The sequence below is a fragment of the Camelus bactrianus genome, chromosome 29 (genome assembly GCF_048773025.1).
Source record: "Camelus bactrianus isolate YW-2024 breed Bactrian camel chromosome 29, ASM4877302v1, whole genome shotgun sequence".
In the NCBI taxonomy this organism is placed as follows: Eukaryota; Metazoa; Chordata; class Mammalia; order Artiodactyla; family Camelidae; genus Camelus; species Camelus bactrianus.
In genome coordinates, this window is record NC_133567.1 from 2,946,138 (window position 1) to 2,973,670 (window position 27,533).

Genomic DNA, 27,533 nt, shown 5'->3' on the forward strand with positions numbered 1-27,533 from the left:
TAAGCAAACGTAGTTATTGCAGGACTTCTCAGTGCTTTTAACGCTCTAACACCAATGACAAGAAGAGAACGGTAGCTGCAGCGAGCTCGGAGCTGGCGAGTCTGTCCGTGGTAATCATCTGATGCCAGTGACCTGACCTGCGACCTGGTGTGTTTTGCTGCTGCCACCAGGCTGCCACTGGGCAGGGAAGGCGCCCGACAGACTACATTCTACCTGGAGCAGCTCCCTCCTCTTAGCTAAATGGGTAAAGATGTGGTGTGTATATACAATGGAGTATTACTCAGCCATTAAAAAGGAGGGAATTCCACCATCTGCAACAACATGGATGGACCTTGAGGGCATTGTGCTAACTGAGATAAGTCAGAGAAAGACAAATGCCTATGCTCTCATTTACAGTAGGAATAAAAAAAAAAACCTGAATTCATAGATACAGACAACAGACTGGTGGTTGCCAGGGGTGGGAGTTGAGGGTGGGAGAAATGGGTGCAGAGGGTCGGAAGGTACAAACTTCAAGGTATAAGATAAATGAGTCCTGGGATATGATGTAGAGCGTGGTGACTATGGTTAACGATACTTGATTGTATATTTGACAGACTAGAGCCAGGAAGCCGGCTTCCCTGATGACACTGAGAAACTGCTCTGCAGAAGCATGAGTCTCAGCACAATTTGATGTCTTGTCAAAACAAAAAACATTAAACATGTTGGGGATACATTTCTTCAAAGTTTTAAAAAAAAAAAAAAGATCAGCATGAACACGGCAAGTCGGTGTGGCGCCAGCACCTGGGAAGGGGGTCACCATCAAAGGAGGACCAGCAGTGACATCCCAGGAAGGGAGGCATTTCGTCTTCATGTTTAACATGGACATTCTTACCTCTGGTCAGTGTGCCCTTTTCTTTAATAATCAAAGCAGATGTGCGAGGTACTTTGGTATAAACCAGAACGGCTTCCCGATACTCCAGATGTGAACATTTCTCTTATCAAGATAAAATTCTGTTTGAAAAAATGAGCAAGTTGGACAACAAAGGAAAATCAAATTCCGCTGTCAGGGACCCCTTAGGAACCAGGGATGCGATGCTGTCTGGCCGTGGCTGGCTGTCCACTCTGTGAGTCATCTGCTCCCCGCTGCCCAGATCCAGACACCCCCTGGAGCCCAGGCCAGACAGAGCGCCTGCCTGTGGGTGAGCTGTAAAGACCTGGCCGGCTCCCCCTGGACCAGGATACCCACGGAGTCAGGGCGTGACTGAGACTGCAACTCTCCCCCACGTCACCTGACCGTCCATCTCAGCAGGGCAGGGAGGGGCATCGTTTAAATGACACATTGCGGCGTCGCCTTGTACTGAGAGTCCACAGTAAAACCTCCGAACAGTCCCTTGTCACAGACCAAATGCACAAAACCACCTAGGAAAAGGTACAAGGTGGAGAAGCTACGTAAATAAATGACACAGCAGGTCAGGAAGCAATTCCGAAAGCAAAATAAACATCACCTACCGCCTGCTGACGGGTCAGCAGGTCTCAGGCGGCCCCCGTCCAGTGCGGACCCGCCAGCCCTCGCCGCCAGACGGGCCCCCACCTCCACTCTGCCCCAGCTGCTTGCCCAGCCCCCGCCCCGCCCTGGCCTGGCGGAGGCCAGCGTCTGTCCGGTGCTGGAGTGGGTCCCAGGGCCTGGCCTGCCGCCGCCCGGGAAGCTCCATCCTGGGAAATGAACGGCCGGACGGCGCTCAGCACAAGGGCAGCCCTCGGTAAACAGTGTTAAGCCCTCTTGAATGGTCTCTTGGCATCAGGTAAGTACTATGAAAGAGTATGAGATCCCAGTTTGACTTCTGGGTTAAAATTGGTGGTGGATAGGGGTTTAAGATACATACAACTGTTTGAGCGATTCAAGCCGCTCCCCAGGAGTCACCAAGCGCTCCCTGCACACGAAGGGTGCTGCCTGCAGGAGGTGGGACTGGTCCGCACCCGCGTGCCGCGGTCGCTGCTGCAGCCGAGGGCCCGGAGAGCCGCCCGGCGCGCACCGGGGCCCCGTGAGCATCTGTGAAGTGAGGGTTCTGTTCCATTTCTATTGAAGTGCAGTTGGTCTGCAGCGTGTGGATTTCCGCAGGAGCGCGGGATTCGGCTTATCTGTGTATTTCCTTGATGGGGGCCCGGGGATTGAGCCCAGCACCTCGCACGTGGTCAGCACGCGCTCTGCCGCCGAGCTAGCCCGCCCCGCCGCTGGACTTCTCTCGGTCACACTACAGCCAAGCGCCTAAAACCGCCGCAACGGAGGACTAGCGAGTCCGGCGGCCTGACACCGGCTCCGACCCGGACGGGACCGCCGCGCGGCCGGGTAAAGCGCCCGCTTCCCTGCGGGTCGGAGCGGAGCGCGGGAGCAGGCGCCTCGGAGGGCTGGAGACGGAAGGGCTGTTTGTGCGGCTGTTTCCGGGGTATTTTCAGCTACGGGGTTTCATGTCGAATCCCACGTGGGCGTGGCCTTTTTCTTCCCCACTTACAGCAGCATCCCTGAGTTTGCTGTGTTCTCCTCACTTCACACGTCAGGAGATGGAGGCTCAGAGAGATGCAGCCACTTGCCAAACGGTACTCAAACATTGCTTGTAAGTGGACGGACGGCTCCAGCCCAGGTCTGTCCAGCTGGAGCCGGCCACTGTTTCTGGGAAGATGTCCCCGCAGCCATCTGGCTATGACGGTTTCAAGCGTAACGAGCTTGGGGTGGCCATGAGTCCACGCTCCTGTGGATGAAACGGGGCGCCAGCTGACACAGGTCCTTGTACGGATTCTCCCGCGGGCTGCCCTGCACCCACGCCCTCCTCCTCTCTCTGGGATTTGTTCCAACCACTCCCTGTGAAGCCCATGCAGCTCGGAAGCCAAATCAACCCCCGGATCCAGGTGTCACCTGCTCAGTCTGCTCCGATCTGAGCAGATGCGCTCACCCTGCTGGTGGCAGGTTCAGGCCGAGGGTGACAATGTCGTCAGGGCCATGGGACCGGAGGAAGTCTTCCGGGAGGATCACGTCCCTTCTCTCGAAGGCTGAGGATACGGCTGGGGAGAGTGGAGCCTCGGAGAGCCAGGGCGTGCGGTCCTGGAGTCTCAAGGGAAGAGATTCTGGGACAGTGGAGGAGTTAGGAAGTCCTGTCACCTCGCCAGCGTGTCGAGCAAATGGAGGGTCAGTCCCAGAGCTTCCCCTCTCCCTGGAATTCTCATTTCAAGAGCCAGTGAAGAACCTCAGTGTTTAAGTCACTTTGAGTTGGGTTCTCAGTCACATCGAGAAAAGGAACCCTAACTAGGCAGGAAGGAGAAGATTAAAATTCCATAATCAGACTCTTGCAGTGACTGTAATTGAGAAATTACGATGTGAAGATTACTGGGCTGTCCTAGAAGAGACACAGGTAAACATAAGGCCCAGCTCCACCTTCAGAGTATGACATTTCTCTCAGGAACAGAATATTTTGTTTATAAACAAGTGTGAATCTACTAGGTGAATTTAAAAATTGAAATAGCTGAAACTCTGGTGAAGCCACGTTGTTTTCCGGGAACCTCGGGTTATCACGGGCAGAAATGGGAGCCCAGCGACCCTGGCACGTCGCCTGTTCCCCTGAGCGGCCGGTCGGCTGTGCTCGGGAGGCCGCTTAGCGTGGTGCGAGCTGTCTTGTCCTGAGCCATCACTGACCTTGGACTTTCCTCAACCCAGAGGCGGGGCCAGCGACCCCTGTGCGGTCCCCCCAAGGGTTGATTGGCGGGTCAAAGGACAGAACTTCTCTAGAAGTGTCTGTCACTGAAAGGGCCCCCGAACGCATAGCCCTGCAGACCACCCCCCCATCCTCCGTGCATCAGAGTCTAAGCCTTTACTCTTCCCTAGAGCAAAGATATGAAGTTCAGAGAGGCTCAGGACCAGCTCCTCTCCAGACGAGCCCCTGGTGCCTCGCCCTGAAACAGCGGCGGACCAGTCAGCGCAGCCAGGACCAGCCCGTGACCGTTCCCTCCCCGCCTTCTCACCCGCTGCTGGCGCAGCTGTGATGCTGAGTCAGCAAAGGCCGGGCCTGGAGGCTTGCACACGGAGCCAGGCGTGGGGCAAGGCCGCAGCCCTGGGGGGACCCCCTGCTCTGGTTCCTCTGCCTGCCCACCCACCTGCTAACAGCCCAAGTCACGATGTAGCGCGAACAGCAACGGGGGCATGGAATAAATGGCCCAAACCTGAAGCTTCTGAGTCTGGAAAACTCCCGGGTAAGTGTCCTGGTTACCACGCGGCACCCGGGCTCTTCACTGTGTGCAGTGCCTCCCTGGCACCGTGAGGCCGGAGAGGCCGGAGCCCCTGCGACTGTCAGATCCAGGCTCTTCACAGGGGGCTGAGCCCCCGAGGGCACTGGTGCATCCAAGCCCCTCGCCTGGATTCGGACGTGGGGGTGCAGGGCACATTCCTGTAGTCGGGAACTTGCAGCTAAGCCTCTAAACGGTGAATTCTCTAGTCCGGAATGACCCAGTCTTCTCTAGAAAGAAGAAAAAAAAATTTGCAGTAGAAAAATGGGGCATCTCCTCCAGAATTCCCCTCACCCTGGACCCCTCAGCACCCAGCCCTGCCCCCCACCATGTCCCACTTCCTTGACTGTGTGCCACTCCGTGAGCACCTGGCGGGGGTGTGAGGGGGCACAGGGCCCCCCTGACCGGCAGGTGCAGTTTCCAGGAGGTGGGGCCGCACCCTCAGCGCGCAGAAGGTGTTACAAGCACATTTTAGAACCCCATCCCCAAGGCCTCTTTTCTTGGGTGCAGCTGGGACCCCAGACTTCCCGGGAGCTGCTGTGAAGGGAGCCTGACGGCTGCACTTTGATACATGGTCTAACGGCAGGTGTCAGAGCGTCCGTCCTCAAGGGGATTATGGTCACCAGACACACGGTACCGGCGGTAATCTGGTGAACACCAGCTGCAGCGAGGAGCGTGCGTGCTGGCGAGGAAAGTAAGAAAACGAGAGGCGAGTGGACGGGGTTTTGTCTTGGGCCTGACAGAGGGAGGACTCCCTCAGGGTGCTGCGGTCTGGCAGCACCTGCATTTCCTGGGGACCTGTCAGGAATGCCTCTCCCCAGGCCCCACCCAGACCCAGAGTCAGAACCCCTGGGCTGGGCCTGGCACCCTCTGCTTGGACGAGGCCTCCCAGCCTGAGACGGAGGGCGGGGGGCCGGGGACCCTCAGGACGTCTGACCCAGGAGTCCGGCCACACGTGATGCCTTCAAGGGACGGCAGGTAATGTGTGAAAAGGAAACTGGGTCACAAACAAACCAAAGCCACGGCCACCCCTGCCACGGCCACCCCTGTCACGGCCACCCACCACGTCGGCAGGGCAGGTGTCGGGAAAGAACGAGCCCCTCCCGTCCCGTCCAGGGGAACCCAGCTGCTCCTAATAGTTCCTTATTTAAAGCACAGCCATCGAGAGGATCGTGACAGGTGCATGAAGACCGCCAGGAGACAGTGTAGTGTTTTACAGTGTTTGTTTGGCTTACTTTCAGCGTTCCATCTGCACCCATTAAATCGAAGATTTGTTCAGATACTGGAAAAGGGTGTTTTCTTTAAAAGTGATACTAAGCCAGCAGGATTCAAAGCAGTGATACTTAGTAAACTAGGTGTGTATCCAACATGTTCCACGTACAGAATGTCTCAGGATTAACGAGGAATTGTAGTTGGCAATAAAAAATATGAAAATGAGTTCACCGAATTGCAGAGGAGAGGTGCACGAATCACAAGAAGCTTGATTTCAGAAAGCCACGTGCAGCATTTGAACTGTCAGTAAGAAAGAACTGAGGCAGAGACGTGGCTCACGAACGTTCGGGGCCGTGTCAGGCGCTGTGATCGGGGCCGTCGCAGGGAGGGGTGGTGCCCCAGTGGAAGGGCTTTTTCATTTCAGTGAGCTGGAGGGATCGGGCTGGTTTTTAATGTCTCATGTTATTATTTGTAAGTAAACTCTTTGATAAGATCTGTGGTTCTTCATCTTGTTTCCCTGCTCAAGATACTCAAAGAGGTCAGTGCAGCGACGCTGCAGTAAATGCAGTCCAAGTATATCTGGTCGTGAGGGCCCACCATCCTGTCTGGGATTTTACTTCACATGTATATTTAGTAAATAGGATTGTGGAGAAGATATTTAGCAGAGTTCTTGTTTTTGTTTTGTCTTAGTAGAGGGGCTGGGGATTGAACCCAGGACCTCGTGCATGATAAGCAGGTGCTGTACCACTGAGCTGCGCCCTCCCTCCTGACCAATTGAGCTTAAAAGTGTCTTGTGTCTGCAATTTTGTAACCACAATTATGTTGTCTTCCACTAAACTCTTTCATTGTTTTGAGAGTAGACAAACTAGATGTTGTCCCATAAATAGTCTTTTTAAATCATAAACTTTACTGCTTGTGTATTAAAATTCTATAATTTGACACAAATTATTTTTTAAAAGCTTTTGCTATCTGCCGCCTGTCAGCGAGGAAGCGTGCAGTGTACATTTTTGACCAAGTGAAGATCAGCAGTCACCATGTACTTCTTTTTAAAAACCAGGCATTTAACATTGTTCTATAACTGTTAAAAATACCTTTTCAAGCAATTTCATAAATATCTGGAGGACACTTAAAAACTGCTCACATATTCATCTAGGCATCTGAGTCATTCTGTAATTAGAATTATGTTTGTTTCCCAGCTAACTGGCATGGTGTTAAGTAGATAATAACCAGAAACTGAGTCTAGGTTTTTTGATTACCAATACTTTTTAATGCACTTTGTAAGTTCTTTCAATTTATTCCACAAAGACGGAAAGAAGTGTTTCTGTACCACTGGCAGAAGATACTGGCTGTTATGGTTTATTGATTTCTTGCCATTACTTTTCCTCATGTCTTTCTCTGCAAATGCAATGAATAATTCTGAGAAAGTCCACCAGGAGGAGTTCTTGCTACAACCAGAAAATGAAAGACCGCTCTTGCTGGTTGCTGATTGAGACCTCTGGTATCGGCCTTACGTTTTTCTATTTCAATTGGCAAACACAACACACACTCCATAGGCAGCTGGTGCAAATATGAAAACATTCAAAAGAATTTATTAAATCACAGAAGCAAGGATGGTGACCTAGCGTAATTTTTATAAAACTTATATTACTAGCCAAAACATATGTGCATCTGCAGGTGATTACCCCTGACGAATAGCTTCAAAAGAATGATACTTTTAACAGGAGGATATAAAGCTGAGGTGTTTTTAAAGCTTCAGTTAAATATTTCTATTTCAGAAACACTCCACTTCTATTTGCTGGCTGTTCTTAAACTGCAGTGATCGAACGCACACCTGTCCACGCGCCTGCAGGAGTCCGGGGCTCAGCTGCACCTCCGGGGTCATTTCCACTCCCGTGACCTTGATGCTCCGTGTCCTGACTGGGCTGAGTCTCGCCATCTCTTGCGTGAGGATTATTTTTACCATGAATTTTAACTTGACGTTTATCAGGAAAGATGAAACATACACAAACAAGCTCTCCCATGCAGCGTTTTAGCAAAGTATGTCTGTGGAAGGTTCGTTTTGAACCACTGTGTGTGTGCACGCGCACGTGCGCTGTAACGCGTCCCTGTGTGTCCGTCGGGACTGCAGTGCTGGCCCGCTGGTATCAGGGGGGAGTCAGTCTGTATCATTTCTTTTTCTCTCCATGAGGGCCAGCTGCAGGCTCGGCCTCCCCAGGAGGAAAGGCTGCCCTTGGTCGGGTGTGGAAGGATGGACGCAAGCCCGGGCCAGGCCCGGGGAGCGGCCGCGCAGCTGCGCGGGTAACCGCTCCTGGAGCGCGCCCGACGCCCAGGTCCTGCGAAGGAGCCAGGCCCCCGAGAGCGAGGAGCAGATGGAACAGGCAGTCGCAGGACATTATCCACATTTCTGAAAATGACTCTGCGGAGCCAAGTGGCCTGCGAGTGGCGGGCGGGGGTAGGCTGAGGAGACCGCAGCTCCTGACTTCCCGATCGTTCAGCAGGTGGCAAACGCGACCAAATGAGGCTGGAATCAGAACCGCGCGCCGAGGAGGAGCAGATGCTCGGTCCCGCCCGGGGCTCGGCGCGTCCTGGCTGCGCCTCCACGCACACACGCTCGCTCTCCGCCCGGATCCTGGGCCAAAGGCTGCCGCGGATCCCGCCCAGCCAAAGGCAGGACGACCCAGGACGCGCGAGACGCTGTTCAGGCCGCACCGACACCCTCATCGCCCGCAGGAGGGAAGCCGAACCCCGGGCGAGCCCCTGCAGCCTCTCCAGGCCTGCCCAAGCGAGGCCCAGAAGCCACACTCCCGGAGCCAGCGTCCTCCCCGCGCCCTCCTGCAGCCTCGCCCTGCGCCTCCCCGCCCCGCGGCCCGGTCGTCCCAGGGCCTCTGAGCCCCACGCCTGGGGAAGCTCCCCGGGCCCCTTGCTCCCCCAGAGGACTCTCTCCTGCGCCCCGGCTGCTCCTGGTTGCTTCTTCACGGCGTCACTTAGGTCTGGGTGTGTGTCCTCCCCGCCCGTCTGCTGGACCTTTGGGCTCTCGGCCCGCTCACGGGGCGGCCCCTGCCCCAAGTCACCTTCCCCGCGCGCTCGGAACGGCCAGGGCACTGGCCCCAGGTTACTCTGAGAGGCAGGGCTTGAGTCTGAACCGGCGTCCAGCTCCAAGGCCGGCACACGTCGTCCCAGGGCAGAGGTCCTGGCAGTGTGGTCCCCGGACCAGCCCGGTCGTAGTCCCGGGAGCGTGCTGGGCCTGTGGATCGGAGCGTCCGCGGAGCCCCCATCCGTGCTTGGACAAGCCCTCCAGGTGATTCCGACGCATGCTCGAGTCCGAGAGGCAGGACCCCAGGACACACTCAGACCTCCGTCTGGAGACCAACGACACACCCACCTCCGTGTCACAGGCACCCGTGACATCAGTCTGCCACGACCACCCCTGGCGTTGGAGCCGTGACCTGGGGACACTCAAAGAAATTCCACTCATTCGTCATTGGAATTGTGCTTTGCTTGCTGAGAATAAAGCGTCACACCCAGGAAGGATCCATTGGCGGGTGCGGTTGCGGCCTGACTTCTGCTCTAACGCTTTAACCGGGACAGTCGGGGTGAAGCCAGGTGGGGCAGCTCAACCCGGAACGTGCCCCCCACCCCCGCCCGCCTCTACGAGCAACTCTGGCTCTACGGCGACATCTTGTGGTAAAATGTGGGTACTGCACAAAAGTAGAACAGGGGGTCAACAAGGTTGGAGGGTGTTTTGGGTTTTTTGCTTTATTCGTTCTCCAGTTGGTCACGGACTGAAAACACTTCTGTGAAAGACGAAGTTTCAGAAAAATAAAATGAAGAAAACATAGGTTAAAAACAAAATTCAGCTGAGTACATTTGAAGTCTTACTGGCTTTATTCAGCAATCCTTGAATGGGCATCATGGCACCCAGCAGAGGGAGGGGCTCCGAGGGGCTGCACAAAAGGACAGACTCTGTTAGCAGAGGGGGTGGGGGCAAGGAAGCCACGACAGCAAGGAGCGGGCCGGCGGTGGCAAAGTCACTCTCCTCCAGGGGACGCCAGGGTCCACCAGGCAGATGCCCTCCCTGGCGCTGACCAGGCACTCCTGGCTGGCAGGTTGAATTCCATTTCTGGTTTTTTAAAAAATGAAAATTTGCCATTTGCAGCAACATGGATGGACCTGGAGATTACCCTACTAAGTGAAGTAAGTCAGATGAGAAAGACAAGTATCATGTGATATCACTTATACGTGGAATCTAAAAAAATGACACATACGAACTTATTTACAAAACAGAAATAGACTCACAGACAGAAAACAAACTATGGTTGCCAAAGGGGAAGGTGGGGAGGGATAAATTAGGAGTTTGGGATTAACACATATACATCACTGTATATAAAATAGATAAACAACAAGTTCCCACTCGCTGTACAGCACAGGGAACTATATTTAATATCTTATAATAACCTATAATGGAAAAGAATCTGAAAAAGAATAGATATATATGTATAACTGAATCACTTTGCTGTACACTTGAAATGTTGTAAATCAACTATACTTCAATTAAAAACTTTAAAAATAGGTGTTTGGGTCTTTTTTATAATCTAACTGACCGATCAGCTGGCTGGTTAGAGACAAGCAGACCAGAAGGTAAGAATTCAGTCAACAGTATGAAAGGCAGATATAAAACTTTTTTCTTTCCATTTTTCTATTACAGGTACTGGGGCTTGAACCCAGGACCTCCTGCATGCTAAGCGTGCACTCTGCCCTTGAGCCATGCCCTCCCCTGATATAAACCTTTTCTTCGCTTCTAGGGCTCCTGCACCCTTGGCTCGTGGCCCCTTCCCTGCATTGCTCAGCCCTGTCTCCTGCACTTACTCTGGTCTTCCTGCTTCTCTATTGTAAGGACCTTTGCAATTACCCCGGGATGCCCCGGGATGACCTCCCTGTCGCAAGGTCCTCACCGTGAAATAACTTCACGGCAAAACCTAGGTTAACATTGGATTGAACAATCGGGATCTATAGCCGCGCTTACACGTAGCAGGATTGCTCACATGGTCGCTGTCGGCAGCAGCACAGGGTGTGTGATGGAGGGCGGGTTACTGGGACAGCAAGTGTCCGCGGCCCGTAGACATGGCGGTGATGACAGAGCCCGGGAGCCACAGTGCGTCTCCCGATGGCCACGGAGACCGCGCCAGGGAGAAGTGGAAAGTGGAAAGCATGAATTCAATCGTGAACATGAGTGTGAATCTGAGAATACACTGGAGAGCCAGAGAGGCCTCCACGCAGCCTTGCACGGGCCCCTCCCCGCCGAGCCGCAGAGCAGCTGTGACCACGACAGAGCCGAGCCGGAGGCCGGCTGCAGTGTGAGCAGTCGTAGCGCCAAGCCGACGCTCGGCCCCCGGAGCTGGCTCTGTCTGGAGGTGGGACTCTGAGTCACGGAATGGGAGCATTAAGACAGAAACACGTCAAGCTAAAAACCGGTCTTCCACATGCTGATAAACACAGTGAGTGAAACTCCCTTCTCTCTCTTCACCCCATTCTGAGAAAAGTCAGTCCTCCTCTGCACACAAGACTTTCAGCGATTCACCCGCGAAAGCCGCTTTACAGACTGCTGTCGGGTTTCTCAGGACGCCCCCTGCTGTTGCCTCCCAGGTCCTGCGTTAGATCCCCAAATACCCAGCTGGGCAGAAACAAGGCCTGTTCCAGAAGGAGGTAACATATGCACCAAAGGGCCAAACTCACTGACACAGCCCGTGGACGTCAATGGACGTGGATTCCAAAGACATAAGACCAAGGACGGCGGAACAAGAGACTCAGCCTGTCTGCATTCACCGGCACGGGTCAGTCTCGTCTGGGATGCGGGGTGCCCTGGGTCGGTTTGCGCCCCTGTAAATGGTATGAAAGCCTGGTCAGTTGACTAACTGAAGCTTGAACTTGGCAATGACCTACTGTTAATGAGGTCAAAATGCCAGGACATCACGAGAACGCCGAAGAGAACGCTCAAGGCTCTGATAAATGGATGTTATATGACTCCCCGGGGGGCAGTCTGCTAGCTGTCCCTTATGAAGGCCGTGCGGAAACTCCACTCACCAGGACAACAAGGAGCTTTCGGGCTCCGTAGGCAGAGACAACAGTGGGAACACTCCAATGGCATGAATTTACCTGGTCTAGCGGGAGTCGTGGGTTTCTGGGATGGCCGAGGCCAGGTGTGGTACTTAACCATCAGGGAGAAGCTGGGGAGAATTACCGGCTCTGTGATGTCTGCGTGGTACATGGGCTTGAGCCAGAAGCGGCGGGTTCAGTCCTTGGGAAGTGGCTTCGGACCACCCGGAGCAGCGGTCTTTGGGGACAGCTTACATGTCTGAAATTGCACACCCAGCAGCCAACACTTCAAATTTCCACTCCATCCACATCGGGCCCATTCCACCACCTCTCTTTAGTCAACACACTTAGAACTGTGTTATTTCCATGGTCCCAGGACTCACACCACTATTGGGAATACAACAAAAATCCTTGAAAAAAGAGGTCCTAGGCCCCAAGCACGATGACAATACTGTCCGGTACCTGATTCAATAAGACAGCTGTGACCAGAGGCACGTATCTGGGATCTCACTCACAGAGGCTTCCAGACACAGCAGAGATGCCACCAAGAAGCCCCAGAGAAACCCAGGTTCTGTGTAGTTTGCAAGTTACAGGAAACAGGAAGAAAGGAGGCAACGGGCTCCGTGTAGATCTTTGGGGCCATGAATCCCACCCAGTGCATCTCCTGCACACCCCAATATATCAGAGACCGTCTCTTAAATGTCTACACCACAAACCTCTGCTCTCTGCGCTTCCCAGACACCACGCTCGCGTCTCTGCTGCACCCTGCACTCAGGTCCCTGCATGCTTTTGCCTTTTCTGGTGCTGACTTTGGCTTTGGTGTAACTCATCCTCTCTGTCGCAGCAGATCCGTGAGTTCCACCTCCTGTCAGGTCTGCCCTGCAGACACCAGGACCCAAGCTCCCTTCTGCGTGCGATGACACCCCCTTTGGGCTCAAGGGACCCAACTGGGGGCACTCAGATTTGGGCCATGCTGTCCAGTCCAAAGAGTATCGGACCTAGAAAACCTGCGCCCAAGTCTTCACTGTGCTACGCACTATACATACACACTTGGGGAAGTTCCTGGAAACCTCTAAGCTTCAGGCCCCTGTCTCTAAAACAAGGCTGAACACTGATGATCTGTCTCTACCTCGTAATTTAACCTCCTAAGAATTAAATAAGATCGTCTGAGAAACTGCCCCATCTAATCTTTCTCACATAACACACATTCAAAACTAAATTGTTACCATGTTTCCCTCTCAGACACCTGAAATAGTTTCCATGAGAACATGGTTCAGAACGTCTTTAATTTATTGGTATTTTCATATTTAAAGTCATTCCACAAATGCTTTGAGGCTGATGAACAAAAATTCTTTGGGAGCTGCTATTTTAATAATAATGACATGACTCCGAATGATGATGGAGGCCGAGTCTAATTCTTTACAGCAAAGCAAGTACTTTCCATGAATCACCAAGGGCTCTCCTGCCACTGGTGATAAATCAGGGTGTGGCGGAATTAGTAAAATAAATAGAACTCAACTTCCTTCTCCTTGCCGCTGTTATAGCCTGTCTTCTTGGCTTTGAACTCAAGCAAAGGGATTAAAGAGATGTCCAATATTTCACAGAAGTGAGAGGCTGCGACAGACTGTTGGAAACCTGGAACCACGAGGGCACAGAACAGCCAGTGAAGAGCCGATCTACTTCCCAAGGAAAGCTCACTCTTTGATGCCAACGCATGATCCAATCTGGGCGAGTTAGTTCCGCCGTATTAAGAATGTTAACTTTTGAACGGAAAAATGTGGAAACTGGGCATTTTAAAAGCTGGATCTCACCAATGGCAGTGTTCTCAGGGGAAGTTCCACAGATTCTTGCTGTCACGGTCCCAGGACCTTGGGTGCCTGTCCTCCCCAAGGCCAAGGTTTGAATCCATGACTTACCCTCGTATGTTTCCATCAACGGTCTCTTTTTGCCTAGTCTAAAACTGGCTGTTTTTGTTATTTGGAAACTAGGTAATTTTTAACACATACATAAATATATTGGGTAAAAGAAACTAACAATTATTTGAAACCATTTGCTGCAAAAATGAGAAATTGTGGGGGGTTTTGTTTTGACATTTAAATCCTCTAGGGGGCAGAAAAGTTTTCAGCTGAATTTTCTCAAACCGGTGGGGAAAAAAAGCAAACCGCACAACTAAGTTTCTGTTTAATTTTACATGGGAACTAGTTCTGTTTCAGTCAACACTGAATATTCATTACTATATTTTTTAGAAGAAGCATAAAGGAGTCTGAGGCTGTATGACCAGAGCCCCCGTCTCCATGCTCACGTGTGCCTGACGGTGCGTGAGGGGCGGGTAAGGGGCTGACAGACATCACGGGCTGAGGGTTAGTGATCTGCTTGCAGACTGGATACCCAGAGTCGAGGGGGGTAAGATGGCCATTCAGGACGGCCTGCTGGAGCAGAACTCAGACCCAACTTCATGAGCCAATGTGCTTTTTTTCAATTTTTAAAAAATATTTTTTGTCTCATCCATAATCCCACCATATCCAGCAACAGATTTTTTTAAAAAATTTTTGAAGAATGATTTATTTATTTATGTAGGGTTTTTTGGGGGGGAGGGCTGTGGTTAATTAGGTTTCTTTTTTTTTAAATTTTTTTAATTGAAGTACTGTCAGTTACAATGTGTCGATTTCTGGCGTGCAGCACGTGTCCCAGTCGTGCGTACACAAACATATATTCGTTTTCATGTTATTTTTCACCGTTAAGTTACTACAAGATATTGAATATCGTTCCCTGTGCTGTACGGAAGAAATCTGGGATTTTTTGTTTAATCTTTCTTTATTTTTAGAGGAGGTGCCGGGGATTGAACAGCTAAGCGCACGCTGAGCCTAACCGTCCCCTCCCTGAACCCGTGCTGTGAAGCCGCTGCTCGCACTGCGTCCTCAGAGTCACCTGCAGAGTCCCTGTATCCGTCTTTTCCCGGAAACAGCTCTTTCCCTGGCGCGTCAGCTCCACGACGAGGGCACAAGATGGAACACAGCTGGTAGGTGGGTGGGGAGGCTTCCATCGGAGAAGCCGGCTTTGTAAATGGTGGTGACAGCGGCCTGAGGTACCCAGACCGACCTCGTCAAAGTGACGGTGAGCCAGCGGGGCAGAGGCCACCCGAGCTCTGTGTGAGTCTGTGCAGAGATTGTCTGCGGTGTGAGAAGTCAGGGCAGAGGCCGGTTTTAAGTTGCCTTTGTGCAGATAGTTAAAAAACTCAAAAGTTCTGTCAACAAGAGTCAACTACAGTTACGTCGAAGGCTGGGAGCGGAATCCTGGCCCCTGGCGGTCGGTGGAGACGAGGGTGTTAGCCGTGGAGTCGGGGCGGGGAGCGGGCCTGGGCCCCACGGACCCGGCAGACGTTCACAGCAACGTCTGAGGGTCGAGACGGGACAAGCCTGACCCATTAGCTGACCTGTTTCTCTGGGAGGCAGGACCTGTCCTCATCCCACACTGACCAGAGGATGGAGGCACCGAGCCCGGAGACCCCCAGGGCTGTACAACTGTAACAACTTACCGAGTCCGAAACTTACCCAAAAAATGCAGATGTGCTAGCTTTTTGATTTCTTCAAATGCCTGTAATGAGCCTCAGTTTTTCCCCGTTTGTTGTGGAATCCGTCCCTCCCACCTCCTCGGGAGCCCATGCTGCTGTTCTGTGTGGCTCCCTCTGCTTTCTGGTGACACAGCTACTCGCGATGGCTGGGACGCCCAAGACGTTTATCTTAAACAATTATTATTTCTTTGTTTTCCTTTTTGTTTTGTGGTGGAACTGAAGGAAGCTGCAGGGACACCGCCCTATTCAGACGAATTGGCTCCATTGGAAGGTTAACCTTCCAGCCCTCCTGGGAGGGCACTACCTCCCAAAAGCAGTGACCCCTCAGAGTGGGTGTCTGTCGTCCTGCTGCTGCCCCATCAGACTGACAACGGAGGTGGTGAGGCCGGCAGCATCGCGCTCATCAGCCGACCACTCACTCAGGCACACGTTCCATACCGCGTCCGAGATGCAGTTGGAAGCCCTTCCCCGACCTGGTGCAGACAGGTGTACGGGGAGTTTCTGTGCCTCCAGCTGCTCTCACTCCCCCTCCCTTCACCCACCTTCCTGCCCATTGTTGGCACAGGCTGACGCGGCTGAGGACTGTCACTTTGTCCTAGATCAGAGGCTCCCTGGGTTCTGTGAGAGGCATGGACATATGGTTTACCCTGCCTGGGGCTACCGGCATGGAGCCTGCGAGAAATTTCCAGAAGCCGGGTATTAGCGAGCAGCCAAGCCAAAGCCAAGGTAAAACTCTGAAACTCGTCACTAAATCTCCGTAGGAACCAGAGAGGAGAGGGATCCAAAATTCTTCAAAGAGGATGAAAGGAAATTCAACTGAAGAAATCCCCAAGTTAAAATGTCCATCAGACGTCAAATAACAGCAGCTTATGAGCCAAATGAGGCTCAGAACGTTTGCTTTGGCGATGTAGTGTGTTAAGTGTTTTTCTAGCTAAATACCAACATTTGGAAGTCGAGATAATTCACATGAAAAATCCACATTGCAGCTTCCCACGAAGAATCTACAGGAAGCCTGCGCCTAACATGGCAGCACAGGCAGGGCTGAAACCTGCCCATCAGCCTGGCAGACACTGTCCACTGCCCCGTGGCCCTGTGTCCCTGTGCTGGGCACCTGGCCCTGTCGGCCTTTCAGGTCCCACGTCCACGGTCACACGGCTCTCGTGGCTTTAACCCCGTGTCCATCCCTGGGAGGTGGGTGACAGGAAGCAGTTGCAGGTGGACACGGAACAGACAGTCTTGTCTGTGGGGATTTTACATAAAACATCCAACAAGAACAATGCATAACTCGACAGCCACTCGCCAGCGTTTCATAAATCACTGACTGTTTTTTATTGTGAGTTAAAAGATGGTCTGTACTCTCATCGGTGGACTGCGAGATAACTGCTTGTTCCTGTGTTACGTAAAGCACCCACTACGGGCCAGTCACTGACCTGGGCTCTAGAACACACTTCAGAACGTAGCCTCTCCTCCTCCAGACCCTATGTATTGCACAGAGAGAGGTAGGAAGCAAATGTCATTATTACCTGGAGTGGGAAACGACATGAAACAAGGAAACATGGGGAAAGCCTACTTTACATCATGCTAGATTTTCCAAGCAAGTAACCTTTTTATTTAACATGTAGGGAGTGGAAAGAATTGTACACTCCCCCCCCCAGATAAAAATCGCACAGGTTTCTTGTCTCCCAGGTGCTCTCAGGGGCTGGCTGTAGTAGCTGCGTCTTGCCTTTCAAAGCCGAGGATGCTCAAAAGAAGGAGAAATGGGAAGTCATTATCCAGGTAACTCAGGGACTGTCTGGGCTGCCCACCACATCCCTCAGGTGCCGGCCGGGAACAGCCAACTCAGCACAGCCTCCGCGCTCCACGTTAACGCTGTCGGCCCCCCCCCCGTCCGGCTGCTCGGACGCTGAGACTACCTCTGGGGCGTGCGCACGCTACTTCACTGAGAAGTGTGCGTATTTCTCCCTGTCCGTCTCGCGATCACTCAGCTCCCCACGCGAGAAAATCCTAAGCCTCTGTACCCACTCCCCTCCCAACCTCTCTCTGTCAAAGTCAACGCAGTGAGAAGGTGAGTGGCAAGTACAGTGGACCCTTGACCAAGGTGGGGGCTTGGGGTGCTGACAGTTAACCTCCATCTCCGAGTTCCCCGCGTCCCCAGATTCAGCCAACCGAGACTGATCATGTGGACGGGCAGTACTCACTAACCCTCTACGTGGCCCCGCACAGGTCAAACCCACGTTGTCCAGGGTCAATTGTAGTAAAATAAACATCATCTCAACTGGAGGTATCTCCAGTCAAGCTCAGAGGGTTTTAAATGTACATATAGCATGGAACACATCTCTGAGGCTTGTTAGCCGTCTACGAGAATGTTTAAAACCTGATTTCACAGGATTCTGTCTGAAATAACTTACGTTGTTGAAACCCCGCTAATCACACGGCTCCTTTAGGCGCCTTAAGTGTTTCAGCCAAATGTGTCTCACTACCGAGTTCTCATTTGCCACCATTCAACGGGCTCTTCACGTTTGTAATAAATAGCACTCCAGCTCTCTAGACAGTTCTGAGTAAAAATTACCTCCTTTTTCCAAATGTTGTAAAAAGTATAAAGCTCTATAAAGGCGAGGGGACTGAAACTATGTTATTCGTCTCACTGTTTCACTGCATGGCGTTCTTGCTGGATTTCACACACCCCCAAGTTTTTCCTTTTAAGTGGAATTATTCGTACATCGTTGCCCAGAGGCCGACACAAATAAAGCTGAAAATTGGAAATGTAGCTCACAATATCCCTGAGGCCAAAGGGGGTTTTCGAGCTTGTTTTTCTGATGAACCAAAGAACAGGTGTGTTCACAGACACAAGCAGACACACACTCCGAGGGGGAGCGACGGAGGTGCGGGTGGGAGAGACGCGTCCGGACTCACGTCTCCACGACGCCAGCTCGAGCGGTGGGGCGAGGCGAGAGGCCGTGGTTGCACCTCCGCTGCGTTGTTGGGCGTCGCCTCCCCTAAAGGGACGGGGTTTCTGTCGTTTCATTGCAGGTTTCTTGTTTTCACGTTGCTGTCCTTAAATGAAACTGATCAGACGTGCCAGACGTGTTGTCATTTTCTAAACAGAGCCCCACGTGTTCTCCTGCACCAAGTTCAGCTGGACTTTTTTATTCAAGGCAGCGGTACCACATGCTCCAAATTCAAACAGACACAAACCGTCTCAGGATCCTAGCTCTCAGTTCAGAAAACGAATATTTACACACATATACACATGTAGTAATCATATCTCAACAGTGTAACCTCTGCTACAAATGCCCTTCACCCAAAGGAAAACAGCACAGATTTTTTGCATTTGTTTTAATAAAATTCATATTTCAAATTAACGCAAATAAAGACAACTTCTGAATAAATGAATTAAATACTATTAAATTAGAATTATAAAAGTGGACTTTGTACATGATTATTCAAAAGATCTATTATGAAAAATCATATACAAAAACCATTTCTCTTTGGCACTCTCAGACATAATTTACATAATTAAGTATATTATTCATACATATACAGAATGTTAGCCACATAAGAAAATAATATACATAGCAAAAATAAAGTAGAAGAGCATAATTTTTAATATTCTGTTTGCAACACGTGAATTAAACTTTGTTTTAAAAAATGTCAAATTACTGGGTACACTAAGGAAAGAGCCCGTTCTGGGGTGGAACGCAGCTCATCGGCTCGCAGCTCATCAGCTGGTTCTGAGAAGTGCCTTACTTTGCTCATCTTAATACACCATAACATTAGACGTCTCATCCCTTTTTACATTAAATATGATTCCAGGCACTTTTTCCCATTCAAATTAGATTTACATTCTTAAGAAATATCTGTGGGAGAAAGAAAGAAAAATGGTATTTAGGACTTGGTTTTTAATATAATTATATTTTGTTTTATTTTGCTTGAAGAATCTGTGAACTCTTGTATAGCACGGGGCACTGTATTCCATCTCTTGTGGTGGCTTACATTGGAAAAGAGTATGAAAACGAATATATGTATATTCATGTACGACTGAAGCACTGAGCTGTACACCAGAAATTGACACAACACTGTAAACTGACTACACTTCAATAAAAAAGACACATAAAAAGAAAAAACAAAGAATCTGTGGACTCTTAATTTATAATATAACCCTGAGCATGTAGATTACTGTGTGTGGAGGGGGAGAGGGTTTAATCCATATTTTAGAAAGTTTAAAGGATGACTTTCCAATTAAAGTTTAAAAAATTCTGCATAAACCAAAAAAATGAACTTGACATCACCTACATAACACAAAAATGTTCCTAAAACGTATTAATCTGTAATATTCTAAGACCTTGTTAAGTAATTGGAAACAGATATTATCAGAAATGACTCCTACGTTGCTCACTAAGTCTCCAAAACTCTGCAATTTTAAAGGGACATGTTTATCAGTTCTGTCTTCTATGACTCTTGTCCCAGAAGAATATAAGTTTGCACACAATATTTTAAATTATAATACAGTACTTGTTTTTTGAGAACTTTCCCAGTTATTACGTTGTTTTGGGGACTTTATTTAAACTTACTCATTCACATAAAATATATTAAAACAAAGAGAGAAACGTGGCTTGATTTAGTTCGTTTCAAGAGCCTAATGACTTTTCTTGATTTACTCATGTTTTGCATTATTCAAAAGGTTTGACACGGGGAACTATGTTCAATATCTTGTAGTAACCTACAGCGAAAAAGAATATGAAAACGAATGTGTGTATGTACATGTGTGACTGAAACATGATGCTGGACACCATAAATTGACACCACATTGTAAATTGACTAAACTTCAATAAAAATTTTTTTTTAAGGTTTGAGATGGACAGGTAGAGAGTAACTGATTCGAGTATCTCGCCACTGAGCATTGAAACAATCCAGCTCATTTTCTTAACCTAAAACAAGGGAAATTTTGTGGTTTCACAACTTTAAGTATGCAGAATTGAGTGCAATTATTATTACTGTCGCATAATTGCTTTTTCAATAAGAGTAAGAAGAGCGACACCCACAACATTCGTCCAAACTGCCTCAGTGACAGTCACAGCAGACCTATCGGACGGGTGAATCCCCAGGCAGCTACTCGGGGTAGATCAAGTCACACTGGCCAGATGGAGACGTTCGCAGATACCTGACCGCAGAGTGTCCATGACTTTGATCTCCACCCTCAAAAGCCGAGGAACCTTGTCTTTAGAGGGACTTGTCCATGGTACTGAAGCACTGACCACACCCTCCCACCCCCCAAATATTGTTGACTGTGTACAACACAGGAAAGTACTACTGATGAGGAAGATCTTTGCAAAGAAATGAATACCTTTCAGTCTTTTATGTAGTTTCTACTTTTGTAAATACACGTTAGAATTTGCATTTGATTTATTTAGGTCACACAAATACTTTTCTGCCCTAGGGCTCCTAGGGTAATTTAGCCAGAATGAAAATTCTGATTAACCATTTCTCTAATTAATTTATTTATTATTTTAGTATTTTTTATATTATTTATTTTTAGACGAGGTACTGGGGACTGAAACCAGGACCTTGTGCATGCTAAGCATGTGCTCTACCACTTGAGCTGTACCCTCCCCTCCAACTGACCACTTCACCCTGGCAAAGTGTACGGCAGAGCATGCAATGATGACATGTTCGTTACGTATTGGATCATTTGCTTTTCCTTCCATTCTGCCAGTATTTCCTCTCTTCTCCTTCCCTACGTTGAGTAAACCAAGATTTTAGGGCTCTATGTCGGCAGCCCTAAGTGAGTAGGCCGTGGGAGCCAGGCCAAAGGTCACAACAACTCGCCTGTGTGTGAGGTAAGAAGCGGGTGTACGCATGTGCTAGTGGTGTAGTGTAAGGTCCTCACGAACAAAGAAATGAACAACGCGCATGTGCGGGCAGAACAGATAAAAGCAGGACAGGTGCACCACGCCGCGCGTGCCGTCTTGTTGTCCTAGAATAAAGTGCTGCTTTGCTCCACGTCGGCTCCTCATGCAGTTTGTTGCGCAGTATGGCCACTCCTCGCGCGTTTTTCTAGTCGGGCAGCTGCCCTCCTCGAATCCCTCTTCAGACCCCCTCAGCTGACGCCCTACTTTTATTATGTTTACTTTTATTATATCTTTGGGGTTTTTTTTAAAAAGTAGGTCTTTAAATAATTCTGTTTAGCTAATACATATTTACATATGATTTCTGCACAATAACATCAAATGTTGAAACATTTTTTAAAATCACACAGGTAAGGCTGCCAAAAAGGCTGTTATCTTACTTAATTCAAGTACCGCTGAGTATATTTTTATTAATTCAATAAACCAGTCTGTCTGGAATATTATGCTGTACACCACAAACTGACACATTGTAACTGACTGCACTTCAATAAAAATAAATAAATAGCCTGTGCATTTAGACCAACTTTAACACTAAGTGGAAAATGCACAGATTGAATTCATTAGGTATTGCTAAAACAGCTTCCTGTCTTTTATAAATTGCTCAACATTTCTTAAGAAAGTCAAGCTGTTAAAAGGAAAATGAAAACTTAATAAGTGCATACTCACAGTGCACGTCCTCTACGTCTGTGAGCACAGTGGACTCGCTGCCAATCTTTTTAGCAACCGAGCACATCTTTTATAATCTAGGGAAAACATTTAAAAGAAAGTTACAGACATGGCGACTACAGATGTGGGGGAATCATGTTAATTACCGTCACTAATTCACAATAATGGTAGCTGTCCTTTAATAAGCGTCTAGCATGGCAAGTGCTCCCCTGGATTTTCTCACTGACTCTCCTGATGACACAAGCCCCTGGGTGCTACTGTGATTGTCGCTCCAGAGAGGAAACGGCCTCAGGGGCTGAGAGCCTCCTGCCTGCAAGCAGCCGGGTTCCGAAGCCCAGGCCCCTCCCCCACCCTGTGCTGCCAGTCACTCTGCCTGGATTCCAGCATGTTCCTCTTCCCTCGTCATCAAACACAAGCAGTTTTTTTTTTCTTAAAAATCATAACAACTCTGACTCAACATCCCAAGTAAAATGAAATATTCCTCAAGATGGCCAGTTTAGTTAAAAAGATACAAAATATTTAAAATTCATTTTATTTAAAAAGAAAGTTTAGATTTAGAAAGGAATTTAAAAACAGCCAACTGAGTTACCACACTTAATCGTGATTCGGGCAGTTTAAATGGTAGCATTGAAATATTATGTGTGGCCAGAAATAGACTTGAGGACATAGAAAACAAACTGTGGTTGCCGGGGGGTGGGGGGAGGGGGCGGGTAGGGACGGGGAGGAAGGATTAGGGCTGGGAATTAAGATACACATCATGGGGGAGGGTAAAGCTCAAGAGGTAGAGTGTATGCTTAGCGTGCACAAGGTCATAGGTTCAATCCCCAGTACCTCCTCTAAAAATAAATAAACCTAATCACCTCCCCCTCCACTAAAATAAAATAAATGATAAAATAGTAAATATTAACAAAAAAACAGATACACATCACTATACATAAAATAGATAAACAAGGACCTATTATGTAGCACAGGGAACTATTTTCAATGCCTTACAATGAGCTGTAACGGAAAGGAATCTGAAATATACATATGTACGTACGTATACGTATAACCGAATCGCTTTGCGGTACACCTGAAACTAACATTGTAAATCGACTACATTGCAATAAAAAACAAGAATTAAAAATAAATAAATGAGTGTTATGTTTGGAATTGTTACTTGGCTCAGTAACTTAAGTATCCAAAGGAATTCATCAGCCTGTAAATCACACGCTACTATTATTTAGAAAACTCCATCCCAATCCGTCGTATAAATGGTGTGACATGAAACTGTTTTTAAAAATCTTTATAAGGAAATTTTGACTTTTACTTCATGGTCACTCTTTTTTTTTATTTATATGAGGGAGTACCTTATTTATGCCAAGGAATTTGAAAAGTGACAAACGGTTGAAATCTTGACAAACATTTTGGTCCTGAAGGGGCTCTGGTTATTTTCAGATTTGTCTGAAATAGTCCCAATTAGAATGTGGTTTCATTCCATGCAGTGTCAACAGCGCACACACACCCCTTAAATTTAAGTACCATCAATACTATAAACAGCGTGTCACACAGTGTTTAGTCTGTTACTTCCCTCTCGCAGACAGCTGAAGTTCAAAACCACATGCATTTACTGTTGGATAAAGACTTTTTTAAAAGAACAAAAACGGCCCAAGCTACTCACAAGCTGGCGTCGAGCAGTCCCTGGTGTTGTGGTAGAGGCGGTGGAAATGTTTGCTACATTCAGCTGAAAACGTGACTGGCCCTGTCGGACAGGAAAAGAATGCCTGAGATAAACGTGGGCCTGTTTTCCAAACAGACCTGCCAGCACTTTATGGACGGAGAGGATAAACCAGGTTTACATCCTTCCAGGCCCTAAAAAGAACTTTCCTGCGACCACACCTCCTCACCCAGACTCAGGGAGGCTGTGACGTGTCATCTGTGAAAAATAGTCTGAATTCATTCCACATTTTCAACAGCTCGCATAATGGAATCTTGACTTCAGAAGAACTCTTCAGAAAATTTAGAGGGAAGAGCTCTAGACAGGAAAAAAAAAAACTGTAGAGAGCAAATCAAGTGGATGTGAGAATAAAAAATAAATACCCTTGGTTTCTACTTTCTGTTCTTCAGTGTTTTATTTAATAGGAAGTAATGTTTATATGCAGAGACATTTATTCCATTTTCTACTTATAGTGATTTGTGTATTATTCATGCCAAGGACCATTGTAAAGTAGACTTCCCTCACCTAACCCCACAAATCCAGACAGTCCCCACCAAATGCATCCTTATATCTGGAACCTGCTTTTTGAAGGAGAGCCCACAGCCACTAACAGAGGGCTGGAAACGCTCAACATCGGGAAACTGCTTGAAACTTGATGCTGTGCATGAGAAACTGACACAACATTGTAATCTGACTACACTCCAATTTAAAAGAAAAAAAAAAAAAGAACTCACGGGGGAAAAAATAAATTAAAAAAAACAACGGAAATTCCTTCCACTTACCCGTGACTCAGAGGGGTCTCCACCCCGTCCTTCTGAGGTTAATCAACAAGATGGCCCTTGGCTTTGGTCAAGTGGGCAAACGGCATCTTTCCCAGCTTATCAGCCTCATGTGTCAAACAGTGAAAGGTGGTGGGATGGTTAGGCACAGACTAAAAGTGGGGGTGCCCAGTTCAGAATAATTTAGTGCTTCACTAGAGCGTAGGGCACAGGACAACTGTGACGATTCACAAAGTTGATGAGAAGAACAAAAGAGCATCGTGGGAGAGTGAGCCACCTGTGCTTAAGGGGTGGCATCTGGAAGTCGGCTCCGTCCTGCTCAAAGCCCTTCCATTGCGCCACTGGCTGGGGAGCACAGTCTGCATTCCTTAGTGTAGCCCGGAGGGCTGGTCACAACATGACCTCACCCACTTTGCAGCCATCCTCTGCCCAGTGGCCACACACACCCTTCCCTCAACTGGCTGCACGGCACAGCCACACCATCCACTGTCCTGCCCCAAACCACACCATGTGCTCAAAGGCTTCCTTCTCACCAGGATGCTGCTCTCATCTGGGAAAACCACGTATCACCTCTTACAGCCCAACTCATGTATTGTGTCCACTACAGCCTTTCTTGGCAAAACTGTTCACTTCTGGCGCACCCCTTAAACTCTGCTTACGCTTCTACCACTTCTCAAGAGCTGGTTTAAGCCACAATGGATACAAGGCAACAGCACGTGTCCACCTCCCTGACTGGACTGTGAGCCTCTCCATCCCCTCACCTTCATATCCCCAATGCCACATGGAGTAATTTGCACACAATCTTTTTATTTAATTGAATCACTGATAAAGTTTATGCTTACCTGTGAAATGCTTTATGAATTTGTCTTTTAAGTTCAAATCTCTTGGGAATATTTCTGTAAAGAAAAGAAGAACTTTAGAATTTCCTGCATGCATTTCCTTCATTAAAAATATCCTTACAAGACACTAATTCAAAAGGGTACCTGCACCCCCATGCTCACTGCAGCATTATTAACAAAACAACCTAGGGGTCTGTTCATTGCTCATCGATGGATCAATGGATGTGGTATATGTCTACAATGGAATATTACTCGGTCCTTAAAAAAGAATGAAATCTTGCCACTTGGACAACATGGATGGACCATAGAGGGAATCATGTTAAGTGAAGTAAGCCAGACAGGGAAAGACAAATACCGTATGATTTCACATATATATGGAATCTGAAAAACAAGACGAATGGACAAGCACAACTAAGCTTATGAGCTTAGTTATGATACAGAGAACAGAATGGTGGTTGCCAGAGGGGAGGAGGGTTAGGGAGTAGGTGAAATGGGAGAGGAAGGTCAAGGGGTACCAGTTTTCAGTTCTAAAATAAGTCAGTCAGGGGGATGTGACGTACAGCTCAGGGAATACGGTCAGTGACACTGCAGAGCATACATGAAGGTTGCCAAGAGGGTAAATCCAAAAAGGTAACTCTGTGTGGTGGCAGGTGGGAACAGAATAACTAGACTTATTGTGAAGATCAGTTTGCAATGTATATAAACAGTGAATCATTCTGCTATATACTTCTGAAGCCAATGTCATGTTATGTGTCAATCTGACCTCAATACAAAATTCTAATATTCTTAAAAATAGACTGTAATGACAAGCACTAAACACGTAAGTCGTGGCTGTTTATGCAGCTGATTCTGACTCTGCATCTCCAGCCCTGCCCACCCCCCGAGGCTCCAGATCTCCCACAGAGGTAACTGCTCACTTGCTGTCTTCAGGGTACCCCAGAGACGTCTCAGAAGAGCATGGCTAGTACTTAATTTTGTATCTTCCACTTCCAAAAACTATCTGAGACCCACGCACTTCTGTCCCTCTCACTAACGCAAGGCTGTCCGAGCCGTCGGGCTTTGGGACCGCACTCGGGCAGCGACCTCCTAGCCGGTCTCTTTCCTGTAACCCGCTCTCCCCGGAGCAGCCAGAGCAAGGAAACTGAAGTCCTTCGGGTCATGATGCGTTCCCACTTACAGGGCTTTGCACTTAAAAGGAAATAAAAGATTCAGATAGCTCTCAGGCGTCCCTGTGCGCTCACTGGAAATGCAGCATACAGAAAACACAATTTATAAAAGAAAACAATGGGAGCATGTGCGACTCCTCCAGAAAAAAAGAAAACTGAAACCTGGTAATAAAGGCATGAACCTCCATGTTGTGTGATGGCAGTTACACATCGAAACTCACACCGTCCTTATTGTAGACTGACCCCGGGCACGTCCAACATCACACAAGCACAACGGGGGCCGCCGGTCAGTCTGAATCACCACCCGGACTCCCGTGACCACACTTGAGACAAGGCAGGAGGAACACCCGGCAATTCCTGCAGCCCGTGGCGCCCCGGCGGCGGGTGAGGGTGTGAACGCCCTCCCCGGGTCCGCGGCTCTCCGGCCCGGACAGCCACTTCTATTACAGCGGTCACATCCTGACTAGCATGAGGGTGAGCTGCTGGCTTCTTGAGAAAAGGGACAATGTCCTGCTCATCTGTTATCACTCAGCGTGTACGACCGAGCTTGGCAGATGGGGCGCCTGGCCCGTGTTCAAGGAACTGAAAACCGAAAGGGTTTTTATCTGTGAAACAGAAACAACGCCTCACTTGGGCCTGACGGAGGCCACCAAGAAAACCAGGCTTTTAATACACTTGAGTTTTCATCTCAAAGTGCCAGCATTCTATAGAAACAGAGCGACGCAGAGCAGACCAATTTAACTGAGAGAAGTGACTGTTAAGGTGACACCTGCAGTGAAAAGCAAGAGCTCTCTAGGTAAGAAGAGATGGGAAGACCCCAGAGCAAAGAACGAAGCAGTGGGGGGGAGGGTGCCAAGATGGCAGAGGAGGATGGCGCTCAGTTCCCTCCCCCCACGAACACACCAAGAGAGACACCTACAGACCCACGCATTCTCTCAGAGCACCTGCTGGACTTCGGCAGAATGTCTCTTACTTCAAAAGACAAGATTCCTCACAAAATGTGGTAGGAGAAAAAAAACAAGAAGAAGAAAAAAAGAGAAAGAAGAGCTAGCTTTGAAGGGGAGGGCTGCGACATGCCCAGGGATTTGGAAGGGGGGAGACAGGTGCGGTGGGGACACTCCCCATCCTTGCCAAACTTTGTCCTTGATTCTAGGGTGAGGAGAAGTCTGGGAGTTTTGGGCAAGGGGAGGACACAGCCAAGTCTCATTTTTAAAGATCACTATGCCTGGTGTGTAGGGGCAAGAATTGATTTGGAGACAAGCTACAGGTTTAGAGAAGTTGCTGTGTCCATTGGACATGCTGGCCCGCAGAGGGGTCAGCAAACTACCCTCAGAAGTCATCCAGCCTGACGCCT

At 49.0% G+C, this 27,533-nt stretch overlaps 1 protein-coding gene and 1 long non-coding RNA gene across 4 annotated transcripts in view; one reads left to right on the forward strand and one right to left on the reverse strand.

Moving 5' to 3' along the window:
- Window positions 1-525: 525 nt before the first annotated feature.
- LOC141575541 (uncharacterized) lies at window positions 526-5,055 on the forward strand. The gene is made up of 3 exons (XR_012503180.1): window positions 526-1,781; window positions 3,854-4,218; window positions 4,838-5,055. It is a non-coding gene; the product is annotated as an uncharacterized LOC141575541 (long non-coding RNA).
- Window positions 5,056-18,709: 13,654 nt separating this feature from the next.
- RB1CC1 (RB1 inducible coiled-coil 1) overlaps window positions 18,710-27,533 on the reverse strand; it is an 84,001-nt gene continuing 75,177 nt past the window's right edge. For 2 of the 3 annotated variants that reach the window (XM_074354945.1, XM_074354949.1), the window contains 4 exons: window positions 25,017-25,070; window positions 23,360-23,440; window positions 21,700-21,776; window positions 18,710-18,984 (listed from right to left, as the gene is read on the reverse strand). In XM_074354945.1, the coding sequence (XP_074211046.1) occupies window positions 21,712-21,776; window positions 23,360-23,440; window positions 25,017-25,070 (200 nt within the window). In that variant the 3' untranslated portion in view covers window positions 18,710-18,984; window positions 21,700-21,711. The remainder of the gene's footprint in view (window positions 18,985-21,699; window positions 21,777-23,359; window positions 23,441-25,016; window positions 25,071-27,533) is intronic. The other variant, XM_074354948.1, reaches the window with a different exon arrangement.